This window comes from Macaca fascicularis, chromosome Y (assembly GCF_037993035.2).
Source record: "Macaca fascicularis isolate 582-1 chromosome Y, T2T-MFA8v1.1".
NCBI classification, from domain to species: domain Eukaryota; kingdom Metazoa; phylum Chordata; class Mammalia; order Primates; family Cercopithecidae; genus Macaca; species Macaca fascicularis.
The window spans coordinates 7383136-7401444 of NC_132903.1; the positions used below are offsets into that span (position 1 = coordinate 7383136).

Sequence of the window (18309 nt, forward strand, 5' to 3'; positions counted from 1 at the left end):
TTCTCACATGTGGGAGTTAAGCTATGAGTACACAAGTCATGCGGAGTGATACAGTGAACTTGAGATGCAGGAGGTAAAGAGTGATGTGGGGCCAGGGATGAAAGAACTACACATTAGGTACTATAGATACTATTCGAGTAACAGATGCACTAAAATCTCAGAATTTGTCACTATATTATTCACTCACGTAACAAAAAACCACTTGTACCCCTAGAAGTTATTGAAATAAAAAGTTTTAAATAATTGAAATTAAGCCACCAAGGAAATTTGTCAACTTAAAAAAAAAAAGTAACAATATGTTTTAGGATCACATAGGACACAGGACAGTTCAATATTTTCATTTCCTCAACAGTTTTATTGCATCTTCAGAAAATTTCTGTAACAGTGTTACAAAAGCATAAATCTAACAAAGTTGAAAGAAATTATAAGCACAGAATTAAAATATTTACGTTTTCAAGCAAACTCAACTGTCATTAATTTTCATAATTTTATAGTGAATAGAAAAACAGGCTGGGTATGGTGGCTCACGTCTGTCATCGCAGCACTTTGGGAGGTAGAGGCAGGCGGATCACTTGAGCCCAGGTGTTTTAGAACAACCTGGGCAACATGGCTAAACACTGTCTCTACAAAAAAATAAAAATAAAAATAAATAAATTAGCAAGGCATGTTGACATAGTCCTATAGTCCTAGCTTCTCCAGAGGCTGATTATGAGAGGACAACTGAGTCCAGGGATGTAGAGGCTGCAGTGAGCTCTGACTGCGCCTCTGCACTCCAGGCTGGATAACAGTGAGACATTGTCTCAAAAAGAAAGAAAAGAAAAAAAAAGGAAAACAAGAAGGAAGAGGAGGAGGAGAAAAATAAATCGAAGTTTCTTCATTAAAAGATCATAAAATATTTGAGTTTGGTTCATAGAAATTAATTTATAACCTTTAAGTTAGGTTATAAATTTCATATAATTAGTTGTGTTTCAATGTAATTTTAAGTTGAAATATACCCAATAGCCTATACCTGGCATGAGAAGATATACAGTAAACAAAACAAAAAAGTTACAATATCAAATGCTTTTACCAAATTTATTATCCCAAACACTTTCTCAATTTTGATGACATTATTTATAAATGTTAATGATCTCTGTCATCAGAGCTTTGTGTGGAAAAAAGTGAACACATAAGGCTCTTTTTCCTTATTCTAGTTTCCTTTTAAAAGATGTTCCAAATGTAAACAAATTTATTCAAAGCAGTTTCCATACATTTAAAATTAAAGAAACATTTCAGTAATTTCGTAACAAAAGTTTAAAATAAAAAGACATCTTTCTAGGTCTTCTAGCTAGAGTGCTCATCTTACATAAAGCTGAAATATTGTCATATGTCATAATGTCCCTTTTCCAAAGAAATAGTTGTACTTTGAGAAACATAAACAAGGATGAACACTACAACACACAGTATACAGTGGGACTTGACTTCTCCTCAGTGGTCCTTCTCTAAGGCCACATCCCTGGGATTTAAGCATTCCAGAAAGGAGCCAAGAAGAATCTGAAGTTCATTTGTAAATTCTAGTAAATCTAGTAGTTCATTGCTTTCTGGATTGAAGGCTTCCAAGTCTTTGGAGGAAGAGAACAAGATACTTGCTGAAACCTGTCTGTAAAACTCTGCCTCTGCAATTGGGATAATTTTCAGATGTGGAAAATTACAGCGAAATATGCAGGATGACATTTTCAGTTTCTTAAGTACGTCTGAAAGCAATAACCAGTTTCGTTGTCTGCAAAATAAAAAGAAAAGTAGTTCCAATTTCTGGCAAAAATAAGAGTTCCCCCAACCATTAATTATCATCTTGAAAAAACTACCTTGTAGGCCTAACAGGAGTCACTTACTTTCACTTCAACACCCCTGCCATTTCTCACCATATCCACTCATAGACCAACATTCTTCTTTCAAGGTAAGGGTAAGTATCTACTTCTAATCAGGGTAACTCTGGATTCATCTGGTTATTGGACATTTGTAGAAGAGCAAACTGAATTATACAAAGCAAGGGAAACACCTTAGTGAGATTTATCATAACACCTACTCCACTGCTTTCACTGCTGATGAAAAAATATTAAACTCCTGTTGACTCAGCTCTCACCATAATTTGGGTAATGACTCTTAATATGTCTCACTAGGCTTACCGAGATAAGTGAGTCTGTACCCCAACCCAAAAGGATAACTACAAACACCTCTTTGATCTTTCTTCTTTCCCAAGTCCATTCCTTTCACACACTCTGCAACACAACTTTACTATTTCTATTTCTAATAAACTTCAAATCGAAACCACATATCATCTTCTCTTAGTTAGGATGCCTATCATCAAAAGACAAAAATAACATTATGTTGGTGAGAATGCAGAGAAAAGAGAATGTGTGTATGCTGTTAGTGAATTCCTCAAAAACTAAAAATAAAATTAGCATGTGATTCAGCAATCTCATGGTTAGGTATATATCCCAAAAAATCAAATCAGCATGTCAGTAAGATATCTGCGCTCTCATATCTACTGCAGCACTCTTCACAATAACCATGACATGGAATCAACCTAAGTGTTCATCAGCAGACAAGTGGATTTTAAAATGGAATATATTTACATAATGGAGTGCTAGTCCACCAAAAAATAACTTGAATCCTGATATTTGCTTCCCAAGAAGCCCTTGTAATGATCTGTTGAAGCATTCCTAGGACTCCTTCCCAAAGAATTTAGTAAAAGAAACTTCTGTGCTTCGGGTTCTGGAGCCTTACTTGCATTGGTGGTGTTCTTTTGAGGATAATTTATACTATAGTATAAAACCAATTAATTAGCTGAGTATAATCAATCTTCTAAGAAAAAACATATTTGCTACATCAGGTAAAACCCTTGGGCATTTAGCACTCACCCACCCTCATCTACTTCAAAAGCGCTTTAAGTCCTGCTACTACCCACAAAAGCAGCTCGGCCAATTTTCAGTGACATGGCAGCCATGCTCACCCCTGCAAAGATGAAACTTGAATGTTATAACAAGGTAAGAGAGGGCTATCTGAAAATTCAAATTCAAACACATCACTGCAAGCCTCATTGTCATCATCCTGGTCCTCTTGTCCTGGGGGGTTTGCCAAAACACTGGATCCCCCTTCATTATCTGGTTCTAATGGAGAAAAGAAAGAGATAAAGGTGTTAGTAAGCAATAGTGGAATTTCAGCTGTCATGAAATGAAGAACTCTAAATAAAAATATAAAAATAGATTCCTTTCCAACACAGTCTGTTTTATAGCATGCACAACCTATCTTCCCTCACCCACACCAAAGAAAAATGTCCTCTCTATTTTTCACTGAATTAAAAAGAATAATATTGCTCACCACAGACAGAGCTGCCATAGAACTCCCAAGAGCTATTCAGCTTATTGTCACTGCAACCCTGTAGGTCATTTAAGTAATCTGGAGAGAGAGGAAAAAAAAAGATCAGCTTTTTAAGAAAAGTTAAGATGAGTAATTCCAGCAAATTTGCAGGATACTAAATCAACATACAAAAAAACAGTTATATTTCCATACTAGTGTATGGAAGTAATCCATTTCCATACTTGTGTATGGAAATGTAGTCTAGTAATGCCTGGGGCTTGCATGATAAGTTCTTCACTGAGTTACACAGACGACTCTAAATAACCTCTACTATGGGAAGTTTGAGGTTTCCATTATCCAGAATCAAGATGTAAAAATATTTATTTGTTTAAAAATTCTTGGTAGGAAATCCAAATAATTGGGGAAATCTTTTACAGTGTTAGTGGTAGAAACAGATCAAAGGAAATATAGAATCAATGGCTACTCACTGAAATAATTAGCTTCACTAGACTACTGTATTATGCAATACAAAAAAAGCCACATTGCTGCTGTTTTAAAGTCTCAAGCTTTTTAATTTGTACCCAGTAAAACTCAAATCTCAATAACCTAGTCCCCATCTAATATATGAATAAAGAACATATCTTGAACTTTGTTATTCCTGTTCCTTAATGTGACCTACCTGTTAGAAATATTTCCATAACTTTGCTGTGGGTCATTTTCATAATGGTTCTGCCTGCGTAGGTGGCCAAAGTGGGGTCAGCGCCATAGGAAAGGAGCAGGCGGACAATTTCCAAACAATCATTTTCAACTGCACCATGGAGAGGCCTAGTAAGAGATGTGCAGTGGGATTAAACTCATGCACACTTGCTCATTTCTTGACTTTTCTTTAACAATAGGCAAAATTGGATATATGTGTAACATGTGAGCCTCACAGACACAATATTCAACTGATGAAGAATGTCACTGCCATGCACAGATAGTAAAATTACTGACCCATCATCAAATGACAAATTATTGTTATTATACACATAATCCTTTTAACAGTACCCATGCAGGGACTATTTCAGGACTAACTCTCAAATGAAAATCTATCTCAATCCAAGGCCTGAAAAACTGAAGACAGAATAAATATTTTAAAAGTTTTGAAGGAAGCAGGGACAGGATATAAAAACATAACTAAAAAAAAAAATTACCATTATGAAAGCTAATACAACAAACAACTGTTAAAAAAATTTTTAAATATGCCTGTTTGTTTATATAAAGAACCTGTGTGCAAAGATAAATGGTGAGTTTAGACTCTCCTAAAAGCCTCTCTTGTTACCTTTCAGAGATCTGTGATCAAACTTGTGGCTCAGAACCAGGGTGGTTAGAATCAGGATGAGATCCGAAAAAATACAAAGTTCTCTCACCCATGTCTACTGGAAGATGGAACACTGCCAACAGTGCCCTCCTGATGGAATGCTGTTTGGAATGTGTGAAAAACCAAAATACATTTTCGTTTTTTTTTTTTTAACTATTAGCAAACCCTAATACCCAGTCCTCAGGCAGCCACCACATTTATACCACCAGAGGATTCCACAACAGACAAATCTTGGTTTCTGACCAATAAACTAAGGTCAAAAGCAGGATGAAGTCCACGTCTGGGGATGTGGATGGTGATGACAGGTCCTTCTGAACCAGCTGTGGGACATCTGTACTCTGAGGACTCAAACGTATACTCAAATATACGTTTTGCATATAGTCACAATAAAGAGTGCAGAGTCTTACCAAGCAACACCACTAATTATTCACTAATTATTCACCACTAATTATTGACATTTTCAGGGGCTTTTGCCACTGAGAACATTGAAGAACAGTCCAACACTCCATGCCCTCACTACTTACCAACTGAGAGAAAGATATAAACCTACACACACAGGAATAGGAAGAAATAAGGCTCCAAATGCCATCCAATGGCCAAGAAAGGCCCTGAAAGTGAAGGTTGAAGGCAATGAGGAGTTTGAGCTTGGACTCTCTGGGAGACCATACACGAGGTATGAAAAAGGATTTTGAAGCTGCACAAGGCCTCATGAAGCAGAAAACTTGTTCTGTTGGGCCATGAAGGAAAGTTATGCCAATTCAAGGAAAAAATGGTCAAAATAATAATCTCACTACCCTATCTCAACCAAATGCCATTTGTGTTCTTGCTTTTGAGTACAAGAATGACTTGGTCACTGACTTTTGGAGAGAAAAGAAAATTAAAAAGAAAATTAGAAAAAAAATGTTTTTTTTTTTTTTAAAAACAACACTATTATAAAACCACAACAAGAAAATTAATGTGACCCTAATACTGAAATAAACCCTATCTGGTGCAGGGAAACACACACACACACATCTTACACATACACACACATATACATGTGTATAAATATATATACACACCGTAACTTAAAAATCAGAATTAATCCTACCAAGGTAACCACAAGATTTTTGTTTGCTTATTTTGAGACAGTATCTCAACTCTGTCTGCCAGGCTGGAGTGCAATGGTGCAATCCTGCCTCACTACAGCCTCAACCTCACTGGGCTAGGGTGATCCTCTCACATGTCTCCTGAGTAGCTGAGATTACAGGTGTGTGCCACCATTCCTGGTTAATCACTTCCTCCCTTTGTCCCTTCTTCCCTTCCTCCCTCTTTTCCTCCCTCCCTCCCTCTCTCTCTCTCTCTCTCTCTCTCTCTCTCTCTCTTTCTTTCTTCCTTTCTTTCTTTTCTCTCTTGTAGAAACAGGGTTTCACCATGTCATCCAATCTGGGCTTAAACTCCTGGGCTCAAGTGATTTGCTCCTTTGGCTTCTCAAGGTGCTGGGATTACAGGCATGAGCCACCACGCCCAGCCCCATGTGTGGTTCTTTTTTCAGTATTATCATTCTAACAATGTAGAGGTTATAGTGATAACATTTTAAAGTAGCAGTGTGGAAAAGGAGTAACTAAAATGAGGCTGAACATTTACGAAGGTTATATCCTAACTCTTGTTAAATTTGAAGCACTGATTTTTTTTACTTGTGGCAAAAATATATGTAATGTATATTTACCATCTTAACCATTTTTAAGTATTCAGTTCATGGCCATTAAATCTTTCACATTATTGTGTAACTATCACCATCATTCATCTGCAGAACTTTCAACAAGCTCTGTACCCACTAAATGGTAACCCTATTCACCTTTCCTAGCAACCCAGGCAACCACCATTCTACTTTCAGTCTCTGTGATTTTGACTTCTCTTAGCATGTTGCATGAGTGGAATAGTAAAGTATTTGTCATTTTATGATATGTATATTTCACTTAGCATAAATGAACCTCCTCAAGGTTCATCCCTGTTATGGCATGTCAGAAATTCCTTCCTTTTAAAAATAAATAATATTTCGGACGGGTGTGGTGGCTCACTCTCATAATCCCAGTACTTTGAGAGGCTGAGGTGGGCAGATCACGAGGTCAGGGGTTCGAAACCAGTCTGACCAACATGGTGAAACCCCGTATCTCCTAAAAATATAAAAATTAGCCAGGCATATTGTTGGGTGCCTGTAGTCCCAGCTACTCAGGAGGCTGCAGCAGAAGAATCACTTGAACCCGGGAGGCAGAGGTTGCAGTGAGCTGAGAACGTGCCACTGTACTCTGGCCTGGGCAGCTCCATCTTAAATAAATAAATAGAATTCATGTATAGATACCTAGCAAATTTTGCTTATCCATTCATCTAATGATTAACATTTGAGTAGTTATTACTTCTTGGCTGCCTGCTTTCAATTCTTTTCAGTATACACATACCCAGAAGTCAGACTGCTGGATCATATGCTGGTTCTGTTACTAATTTTTGAGGAACCTCCATTCTGTTTTCTATAATGACTGCACTATTCTACACTACTAGCAGCAGTGTAGAAGAGTTCCAATTTCTTCACATTATCACCAACATTTGCTATTTTCTGTTTGTGTTTTTAAAAAACACTCCATCTATTCTAACAGGTGTGAGTTGATATTTCATTGTGGTTATGATTTGCATCTGCTTGATAATTAAAGATGCTCAGTTCCTTGTGGACCATTTGTGTTTCTTCTTTGAAGACATATCTATTAAAGTCATTTGCTCATTTTTTTAATTTGGGTATTTAGGTTTTTCTTGATGTTGACTTACAGGAGTTCATATATTTTAGATATTAACCATTATCAGATACATAATTAACAAATGTTTTGTCTCATTCCATATGCTTACTTTTCATTCTGCTGACTGCATATTTTGATGCACAGAAAGTTTTAAAGTTTGATGTCTTACTTATCTACTTTTGCTTTTATTGCCTGTGCTTCTGATAACATAGTCAAGAAATCAATACCAAACCAAATGTTATGAAGCACGACCCTGACCTTTTCTTCTGTCAGTTTTATAGTCTTACATCTTACTTTTAGGTCTCTAACCATTCTGAATTCTTTTTCGCATATGGTGTAAAGAAGTACATTCCTTACATGTAGATACCCAGTTTTCCTCACACTTGTGGTTGGACAGACTGCCCTTTCCCCATGATGTAGTCTTAGCACACTTGTTAGACACCATTTGACCACATACATGAGGATTTATTTCTAGGATCTCTATTCTGCTCCTTCGGTCTACATCTGTCTTTAGGACCGTATGCTATTTTGAAGAATATTTTAAACCCATGAGGTTTGAATTTCTATATACTTGTTTTTCTTGATCAGATTGTCTTAGCTATTCAGATTTTCTTGAGATTCCATATGAATTTTATTATAGAGTTTTCTATTTCTGCTATATATACTGTTGAAATATAATAGAAATTGCATTAAGACTGTAGAAAAATGTGACATTAGCAAGACGGTAGTAAGGGAAGCCTCACAGTCTCAGGGAGAAAAAGTCTTAACAACAACTTGAGAAATCAGTTAATTTGAAGTACCCTAAGAAAGCCCAACATCAAGAAGAGCTTTACTGACACAAAGTTTACCCATGATTATCCTCCCACATCTAGCACAATGCAGAGCAACAGGAAGAAAACTCTTCCTTCCAGCTTCTCCCTAGGTAGAGAACAAGAGTGTGTGCATTCAACATCTAGCTTCCCGCACGGCATCTCTGAGAGACTGGTTCCTGTCTGCCTGACTCAGAATGCTGAAAGTACTCTTCAGATGGTCTCTTGGTCAGCTCAGGCTGCCACGACAAAATACTAGGTGGACTAAAAAAAAAACAGAAAAATTATTTCTCAAAATTCTGGAGGTTGCATTTCCAAGACATAGGTCCTAGCCAATTGAAATAAAGACTCTGGCCAATCCAGTTTCATATGAAGGTCATCTTTGTAGCTTGCAGTCAGATGTCTTTTCATTACATATTCACATGACATAAAGAGATATCTCTCTCTTCTTATAAATAAGGACGTGATCCTATCAGTGTAAGCCTTCATCAATATGACTTCATTTAACTTTAATTACCTTCTAAATATCCTATCTCCAGATACAATTAGACTGAGAGGAACAATATGTGAATGGGTTTCAGCATATGAATTTTATACCTCTTCTCTCTCTCTCTACATATAGATCTATATACAGACCAACAGATATTTCTATATATAGATAGCTCTATAGACACACATATAGATCTTTATGTGTATAGATTTCCATATCTCTATGTACATTGGGATGCATGGATAGATAGATAGATAGATAATTTTTTTTAATTTATTAATTATTATTATACTCTAAGTTGTAGGGTACATGTGCATAACGTGCAGGTCTGTCACACATGTATACTTGTGCCATGTTGGTGTGCTGCACCCATCAACTCGTCATTTACATCAGGCATAACTCCCAATGCAATCCCTCCCCCCTCCCCCCTCCCCATGACAGGCCCCGGTGTGCGATGTTCCCCTTCCCGAGTCCAAGCGATCCCACCGCTCAGTTCCCACCTATGAGTGAGAACATGCGGTGTTTGGCTTTCCGTCCCCACGATAATTTGCTAAGAATGATGGCCTCCAGCTGCATCCATGTCCCTACAAAGGACACAAACCCATCCTTCCCCATGGCTGCATAGTATTCCATGGTGTACATGTGCCACACCCTCTCAATCCAATCTGTCACTGATGGACACCTGGGCCGACTGCAAGTCTTTGCTATTGTGAACAGTGCTGCAATAAACATACGTGTGCATGTGTCTTTATAGCAGCATAATTTATAATCCCTTGGGTATATACCCAGTAATGGGATGGCTGGGTCATATGGTACATCTAGTTCTAGATCCTTGAGGAATCGCCACACTGTTTTCCACAATGGTTGAACTAGTTTACAATCCCACCAACAGTACAAAAGTGTTCCTATTTCTCCACATCCTCTCCAGCACCTGTTGTTTCCTGACTTTTTTATGATCGCCATTCTAACTGGTGTGAGATGGTATCTCATTGTGGTTTTGATTTGCACTTCTCTGATGGCCAGCGATGATGAGCATTTTTTCATGCGTCTGTTGGCTGTATGAATGTCTTCTTTTGAGAAATGTCTGTCCACATCCCTTGCCCACTTTTTGATGGGGTTGTTTGTTTTTTTCTTGTAAATTTGTTTGAGTTCTTTGTAGGTTCTGGACATTAGCCCCTTGTCAGATGAGTAGATTGCAAAAAGCCCTCTGGCATCCAAAGTTTCTGATAAGAATCCCTTTAGGAATTCCTTCTTTCTTGTTGCTCTCAAACTTTATCTCTTTATAGTTTATCAAGCTTCTTGGATGTTTACATTTATGTATTTCATTAAATCTGGAAATCTTTCTGCTAGTATTTATTCAAATAACTTATCTCCTTCTATCTGTATATTTTCTTCATCAGGGACTTGTACATGCATATGTTGGTCTGCCTGATGATGTTTCACAGTTCCCATAAGCTCTGTTCATATCTATCATTTTTATTTCTTTTCCCAAGACTCAATAGTTTCAATTGCCCTATTTTTCAAGTTTTCTAATTCTTCTGCCAATCCAAGTCTCCTCTGAATTCTTCTAGTGAAGTTTTCATTTCGGTTTTACTTTCTGCTCCAAGATATTTTCAGTTCCTTTTTATATGTTATCTCTTTATTGCTATTTCCACATCACGAATACATCATTTTATTGACTTCACATCTTTCACATCTTTCTTTGTGTGTCTGAGTTCCTTTAACGTAGTCATTTTAAAGTGTTGGTGTAGTAAGTCCACCAACTGGTCTTTGGGGCAATTTCTGTTTATTTTTCCTTGAATGAAACATACTTCTGTTTCCTTTTTATGTTTTGTGATTCTCTTTTGGTTGAATCAGGGACATTTCAATTTTTTATTTCTACTTCTTTTCTATTGTGTAGCCAGAATCTCACTATATTGTCCGGGCTTATCATGAACTACTAGCCTCAAGTGATCCTCCCAACTTAGCCTCCCAAATCATTAGGATTACAGACATCAGCCACTGCACCCAGCTGACATTTGAGTCTTACAGTGTGGTTAACAGACTTTAGAGTTTCAAAATAGTTACAATAATTTTTTTAAAACTATTGCAGAGTGTCTCTGTGCCAAGCATCAATTTGAAGTATAGATTTCTCAGTTCTCTTCTGAGCCCATGACTTTCTGAGGCCCCTTGTACATGTGGTCAGTTTTGTTCAGTTTGCTTTATTTCTTCAATACTTTATTGGATTATAACTGACATACAAAAAGTGTAAAATGTGATGTTTTGGTTGTATCTATATACTGCCAAATGATTACCACAATGAAGCTAATTAACATTTCCATCACTTCACACAGTTAATTTTTCACATACATATGGTAAGAATATTTAAGATGTACCCGATAGGCAAATTTTGAGTATACATTATTATTCACTGTAGTTACCATACTGTACATCAGATCACCAGACTTATGCATCCCGCATAAGTTAAACGTTGTGCCCTTTGAATAAGCTGTTTCTATTTTGTGATTGTTTTGAATGTCTTAACTATTTATAAGTCTAGCTGCCAAAAGAGAAAAATGAATAAAAAGCAGGAAAAAAGACAATGGTAAATCCACTGGAAGTAATTTCATCCAAAAGAGAAGCTGATAACAATATTTGCCTGTCTCAGTGTCTGCATCTCCTGTCTGTGATGAGAAGCAACAATCAGTGATCAGAACATAGATCTCCAATATTTGGTGGACAGGATGCTTTTTTACCCTGGCTTCTGCAACTTTATGCAAGGGACTTCAGAAATGTGTACAGGGCTACCTACCCTTGGTCCAGTGTGGAGGGAAGGTACCCTAAGGAAGCTAAGAACTGCTAAGACAGCTAATATAATAATATTAACTGCAATTTCCCTGGAAGTTATAAGATTTGAACAGACTTTAGAGTTTCAAAATAGTTAAAACATACAAATTCTGCCAATGTAATTGTCTAGATAGGAAGTCTTTACTGGTGCTATTCTGCCTATTTCCCTCTCATGTCATTAACTTTTCATGTTATATTTACTTTGGCAGAATTGCCTGATTTAGTTCTAGATGATTCTACCATTCATGTGCTCCTCACTCATGTTTTCTCCAGGAATTCCTGCATACCCTGAAAAATATTGTCTGTCCCCTAAATTGAGCCACAAGGTTGAGAGTAAAATATACCACTAACCTGGTTCCATCTTGGGCACTGCAGTTAACATCAGCACCATATCTAAGAAGGTGCTGCACAATATGGAGCCATCCACGTGCACAAGCTTCATGTAGAGCACAATAACCTGCATTGTCTTGATGATTCACATCACAATGCTTGTTCTCCAGGCAGTACAAGACCAAATCCTGTAGGGAAGAAAACATGTCACTGCACAATGAATTTTGTAATGGGGCTGTTCTAGCTTGGTAGTGTCCACTTTAAAAAATACATACTCTTATGCCCAAGAACCCACTGTAGGTTACCCAAGACATGGAGACCTTGGTAAAAGGCCAACACATGTGTGAAGGGCTTGTGATATAGACAGTGTAGTCCATGCCTCTGCAGGTTGGTGACACTGTGAAACCTGGCTCTGCTACCCAGCTGTCTGGCTCTCAGTAAGTCAGACTTCATCTTCTCCAACTCTCCATATCCTCCTCTTTAAAAACAAAAGGCTATACAGACTGGCTGTTTGGACCATTCAAGTAGACAACTACAAAAGCCCTTAACCCAATGCCTGTGTCAAATTCAAATAAAACAAAATAAAGATAGAGATCTCTAAATTTAAAACCCTTTGAGAAGCAAGAATTGCAATGCAAGACATACACTGAGATCATGGAGTCTTCAGTATGTCTGAGGAACAAAAAGAAACTTGAAGATTTCATTTAAAAAAAGAGATAGAAGGTAGAAAGAAACGTTACATATTGCTCTTTAAGAAAGTTCATTGGCACTTAGTAAAGTTTTAGGGAGCTGCAAGCTCTTACTGGTAACTGATGGTGATGAAGAATTAATGTAAAAATTTCAGCAGGTTGTTTTACTAGCTATTAAATAAAACTGGACTCACATTACAGCAGGCAGTTTCAGAAGCCAGGATAGCAGAGAGTTACATTCTTAGAGAAATAGTATGTGATCCAAATATTTTTTCCTTCTGGACTCTCAACTGTTTTAGCGAGGTGTAGCAAGAATGACCCAGTTCATATGATCAACTTTCACAATTTTTTAATCTAAGATCCTTCTCTGAGAACACTGCTTTACTTTATCTGGGAGCAACTATCTTAAAATTAGACATAGTTGTGTTTTGGTATTCAGAGGGACTTGTTTTGCCTGTCTTTGTTTAAAGTTAAGGGAAAGGTATGTGGATAAATGTCAGAGACTAGAGTCACGTTTCAGTAACAAACAAGTCAGAAAAAAATTTTTTTTGAAAATATTTTGAAATTACACTCAGTTTATTAGTTTTACAGGTATTAGTAATTATTTTGAAGTGTTAAGTAACATTATTTTGTTGAGAGGGCAGGCTTCATACAGATTAGACAGGCAATAATAATAAAATTTAAACACTATAATTAAAATAACTGACACTATATAGAAACAAGGGGAAAATAACAACAATACAACAAATTTAGTTTGTATAATAGTTTTGAATTGACAATTTAAACCTATGTTAATCAACCAAATAAATTAGGAGCACTGTATAAAACATGCTGTCATTACTAAGTGATGTTTTATCACTGGGTTGAATTAAAGCAGAGAATGTTAACTCTATAAAAGTGATCACATGTCTAATTTTGAACAAAAAATTGTGTTAAGGATATTGTGAGAGTTTACCACTAGGCACACTACAAGGATATTTTTAAGTTAGGTTTTGTCAAGTTATTTATAGCAGTTATTGATTTTGAAATTGTAATTACAGTATTATTTCTCAAGTGAAAATGTAGGCATTAAGGAGGTAAAAGTGTGATTATGATATGCAGTTTTGTTCTGATACCTTGTAAAAGTCAATTATAATGTAGAAAATGTTTTTTTCTTTGGTTTGTAGTGTGAATGCTTTTGATTATGGTATTAGACATTTTGGCAAACTTTTTGTGTGGCTCATATGTTAGCAAAAAGATTCATTTAAAAATATTTATTTGGTTTTAGTTAATAGCTTTGGGAAAAATGAAATTTTAGTTTAGCAATTTTATGGAAAAAAGTTGGGTTGGAAGGACCTAAAAGAATTTACAAAATAATGTATAGCATTACACTTTAAAAAGTGTATGATACCTTTTTTTAGGAAATGTAACTTTATTATACTGCATAACTATGTACTCTATTTAAAGACTGATTTCTGAGACTAGATAGCTAACGTAAGGCCAACTTCAGATTTTACTTATGGCCTTAAGGTTTGGGAGCTGTCAGGAAGTGAGAGTTTTACATTATTAATTTATTGTAAGGCTGGAAACCCTTGAAGTTATTTTATGAGTATTTTAAAATCTGACAGTTAAAGTTTTGGTGACATAATCAATGTTTTTAATTATATTTTGTTATAAATAAAATATATTTTGTTATAAATAAAATATATTTTAAATTTTGGAGAAATTAAAAGAACAAATTTTATTTTTGCTTATAGAAGTATATTTTATTAAACTATAAGTTATACTTTAAAAGACATTTTTTAATTGGAAAAATAATTTTAGAATATTTTAAGTAAAGTTTATAATGTTTCTGTTATTAATTTTGTTTTTCATTTTTGTTTTGACTTTGATTTTATAAATTTATTTATGTCTTATAAATTTATTATTTATATTATAAATTTATATTATAAGTCTTATAAATTTATAAGTTTTTTTATTAGAGTTTTGAAAGTTTTTATTTGGCTTTTTGAACTTCAAGTTATTAGAAAGTTGTGTTTAAGACAACTTTTGTTGGGCTGAGCACAGTGGGTCATGCCTGTATTACCGAGTTATTACAAAGCTGTGTTGAAGACAACCATTTATTTGGCTTAGCACAGTGGGTCATGCCTGTAATGCCAGCACTTTGGGAGGCCGAGGCAGGTGAATCACTTGTGACCAGGAATTCAAGACCAGCCTGGGGAATATGCAGAAATCCCCATCTCTACAAAAATACAAAAAACAGTTGGGAATGATGTCGCACGCCTGTAGTCCCCACTATTCGGACATGAGAGGATCACTTGAGCCCAGAAGACTGGAGGCTGCAGCCTCCACTCCAGCCTGGGAGACACAGTGAGATCCTACCTCAAAAGAAAAAGGAGAATATTTGCTGTATATATATATAAAAAACACAAAAATTTCTTTGCCTACTTCTTTCCTACCAGCCCACTAATTTCTGACAAAGACACCAATAACACACATTAGGGAAAGGACACCCTATTTACTAAATGGTGCTGAGGAAACTGGATGTCCATATGAAGAATGAAACTAGATCCCAAAACCTCACCAGACAATAATATCAACTCAAATAAAAGACTTAAATGTAAGACCCCAAATACAAACGTACTAGACAAAAACAGGGGAAATGCTTCAGGACATTACTCTAGGCTAAGACTTTATGTTTAAGACTTTAAAAGCATGGATAACACAAACAAAAACAGGGAAATTGAACTACAACCTCTGCAAAACGATCAACAGGAGTGAAGAGACAATCTGTAAAATGGGACAATATATTTGCAAACTGTTCATATCCAAGAAGGGACTAATATATAGGGAACTCAGCTCAACAGCAAAAAAAAAAAAAAAAAAGACAATAAAAAGTAGGCAAAGGATCTGAATAAACAGTTCTCAAAGGAAGACATATAAATGGCCATCATATATGTAAAAATGTTCAACATCATTAATCATCAGAGAAATACAAATCAAAACCACTCTCAGGTACCGTATTACTCTAGTCAGAATGGATATTATTTAAAAAGACAAAAAAATAAATTCTGCCAAGGGTTTGGATAAAAGGTTGTTTAACAAACTCTTGGGAATGTAAATTAGTACAACCAATATGGAAAACAATATGGAGGTTTCTTTGAAAACTAAAATTAGAGCTACCATATAATCCAGCAATCTGACTACTCAGGCTAATGAAAAAGAAAAAAAGCGAATCCCGATAGGCAAACATGAAATCAGCCTAAATGTCCATCAGTGAATGAAAGGACAAAGAAAATGTGGTATACATACACAATATAATATTTTAAGCCATATAAATGAATCAAATGCTGTCATTTGCAACAACATGGAGGGAATTGAAGGTCATTATTTTAAGTAAAATAAGTCAAGCATAGCAAAAGATATATCACATATTCTCACTCATATGTAGGAGCTGGAAAAGTTGATGTCATGAAGGTAGAGTATAAGATAATAGTCTCCAGAAGCTTGGAAGCCAGTGTAGTTGTGGGCAAGATAAATAGGAGTTGGTTAATTTAGGGTACAAGTATACAGGTATATCAAAGGAATAAGTTCTAATGTTTAATAGTAGAGAAGGGAGACTATAATTAACAAGAGTATTGTATATTTCAAAATATCTAGAAGAGAAGGTTTGAAATATTCCCAAAACAAAGAAATAGTAAATGTTTGATGTAATGAATATACTAAATAGCCTGACTGGATCATTACAAATTGTATGGATGTATCAAAATATCACATATAGGCAGGGAACGGTGACTCGTGCTTGTAATCCCAACACTTTGGAAGGCTGAGGCAGGTAGGTCACTTGAACTCATGAGTTTGACAGCAGCCTGGGCAACATGGCAAAACCTTGTATCTACAAAAAACAAAAATTAGCTGGGTGTAGTGGTGCATGCCTGTAGTCCCAGCTACTCAGGAATCTGAGGTGGAAGGATCACTCTGCCCAGGAGGCAGAGGCTGTAGTAAACTGAGATCACACCACTGCACTCTAGCCTGGGTGACACAGCAAGACCCTGCCTCAGAAAAAAGAAGGTTTTTTAACTAAAAACTTGTGATCTATTTAATTTACATGTTGCAAATTCACTGAATATCTGAAAAAGTTACTATTTTTCTAACCATCCAAGTGGCAGTCTAGAAATTTTAGTTATCCAAATACCAGAAATCTAAAGCAACAAAGTCAGCCGTCCTTACACAAACAAAAACAATCTCAAAACCACATGTGCCATCAAAAGCTTTGTGACCTAAAGATGTATAGATGTGGAATTCACTGAAGCTGTTCATTGGTATAGGCCTCACATCCATCAGCTCTATACAAACAACTAAAACTGAAACTATTCCTAGGTTATTACCTATCCAAGTCATTTTAACACTTCTGGGAGTTAGTTTCCTCACATGAAAACAGTGATACTAGTTGGCAAAGCTGATGAAAGAGTAAAATGAGTTAGTCCAGATCATGTGAGCTTAGAAAGAGCACTCAGCCCAGTGCTGAGCTGACATTCGCCAACACTGTCATCACCCATCCTTGGAGGATTATGGGTGTAGGGGTCAGGAGTGAGGGGTGATGAAGGAGTAGTGACTTGGGGAGAAACCCTGAGTCTGAATCCTTCCTCCATTGCTCAGCCCTAGGGCCACCTTACCCTGTCTCAGAAAGAGACCACTCAGGTCTGCTCCACACCCTCATATCTGAACACCTGTGCCTAACCTGCATTGCCACTTCCTGCCTGCTCTCCACACAGGGCCACCATAGCACAAGCAACACTAGATAGAGCTAATAACATCTCTTCCTCTTGCTAATCAGAATCCAAAAGGGCTCATTAAATTTCCCCAAGTCACCAAGCCTTGAATTTTGTCAAATTTTATAGCAGAAATAAGTTAGCCAGACTGGAGGATGCTGAAGCAGCCTGCCTGACTGCATGCCTGTTTGCACACTGTGACTGCACAAGCCACCAAGACAGAAGGCAGACTGGGGCTAACACAAACATGCTACTGTAACACCAGCCCAATCCCCTGATGTGAAGGGGCTGAGCTCTGCTGTCCAAGTACCTCCCACTATCCCATCCTAGCTAGCATGACCTGCCCTCTAGCTGGAAGCAGCAGCTGCTCTAGGAGTGCTCACCAGGACACTCACCTCATAGCCAAGCCATGCTGCCCGCTGCAGGAGAGTCTCACCAGCATGCCTATCGACAATAATTCTCTTTGCTCTCAGCAGCATTGGGCGAGATTGGTTGGTTTCTTGAGGGAAACATGAGTGTGGCAACTTCATGGCCTGGGAAGCTGGTAGCAACTCTTGCAAGCAGTTGAAGGGCTTCAGCTCCTGCTTGGATAATGTCAGATCATAGTTGGAACTGGGTTCAAGCCGCTTTATGAATCTTGGGACAGCTGACTATGACAAAACGAGTTAGTATACACAGTTAAGATTAAGACTACATCCTTTCCACATCCACTGCTTCCCCTCCTCCTTCCTGCAAGACAAATCTGCATGGGGAAGGCAGCTTCCTTTCCTTCCTTTGAGGTGGAATATCAAAGGAAAAGTGTTACAGACTGGGGTATGAATTTAAATTTTAATAGTTTCCAATTTTATCACCATCAAGGAAGACTATGCCTCCAAGACAGGGAAGTTAGGAGTACAATAAAAGAAAGGCTTTACATCCTTGAGAAAAGCAGGCAGGTGGGGAATGTT

The 18309-nt window shown here is 36.8% G+C and overlaps 1 protein-coding gene across 1 annotated transcript in view; it reads right to left on the minus strand.

The window, feature by feature from the left end:
* Nucleotides 1-334: 334 nt before the first annotated feature.
* LOC141409566 (BCL-6 corepressor-like) overlaps nucleotides 335-18309 on the minus strand; it is a 40756-nt gene continuing 22781 nt past the window's right edge. The window contains 6 exon segments of the mRNA XM_074030636.1: nucleotides 335-1759; nucleotides 2993-3149; nucleotides 3361-3438; nucleotides 4019-4164; nucleotides 11944-12110; nucleotides 17758-18012. Of these exon segments, the coding sequence (XP_073886737.1) occupies nucleotides 1468-1759; nucleotides 2993-3149; nucleotides 3361-3438; nucleotides 4019-4164; nucleotides 11944-12110; nucleotides 17758-18012 (1095 nt within the window). The 3' untranslated portion in view covers nucleotides 335-1467.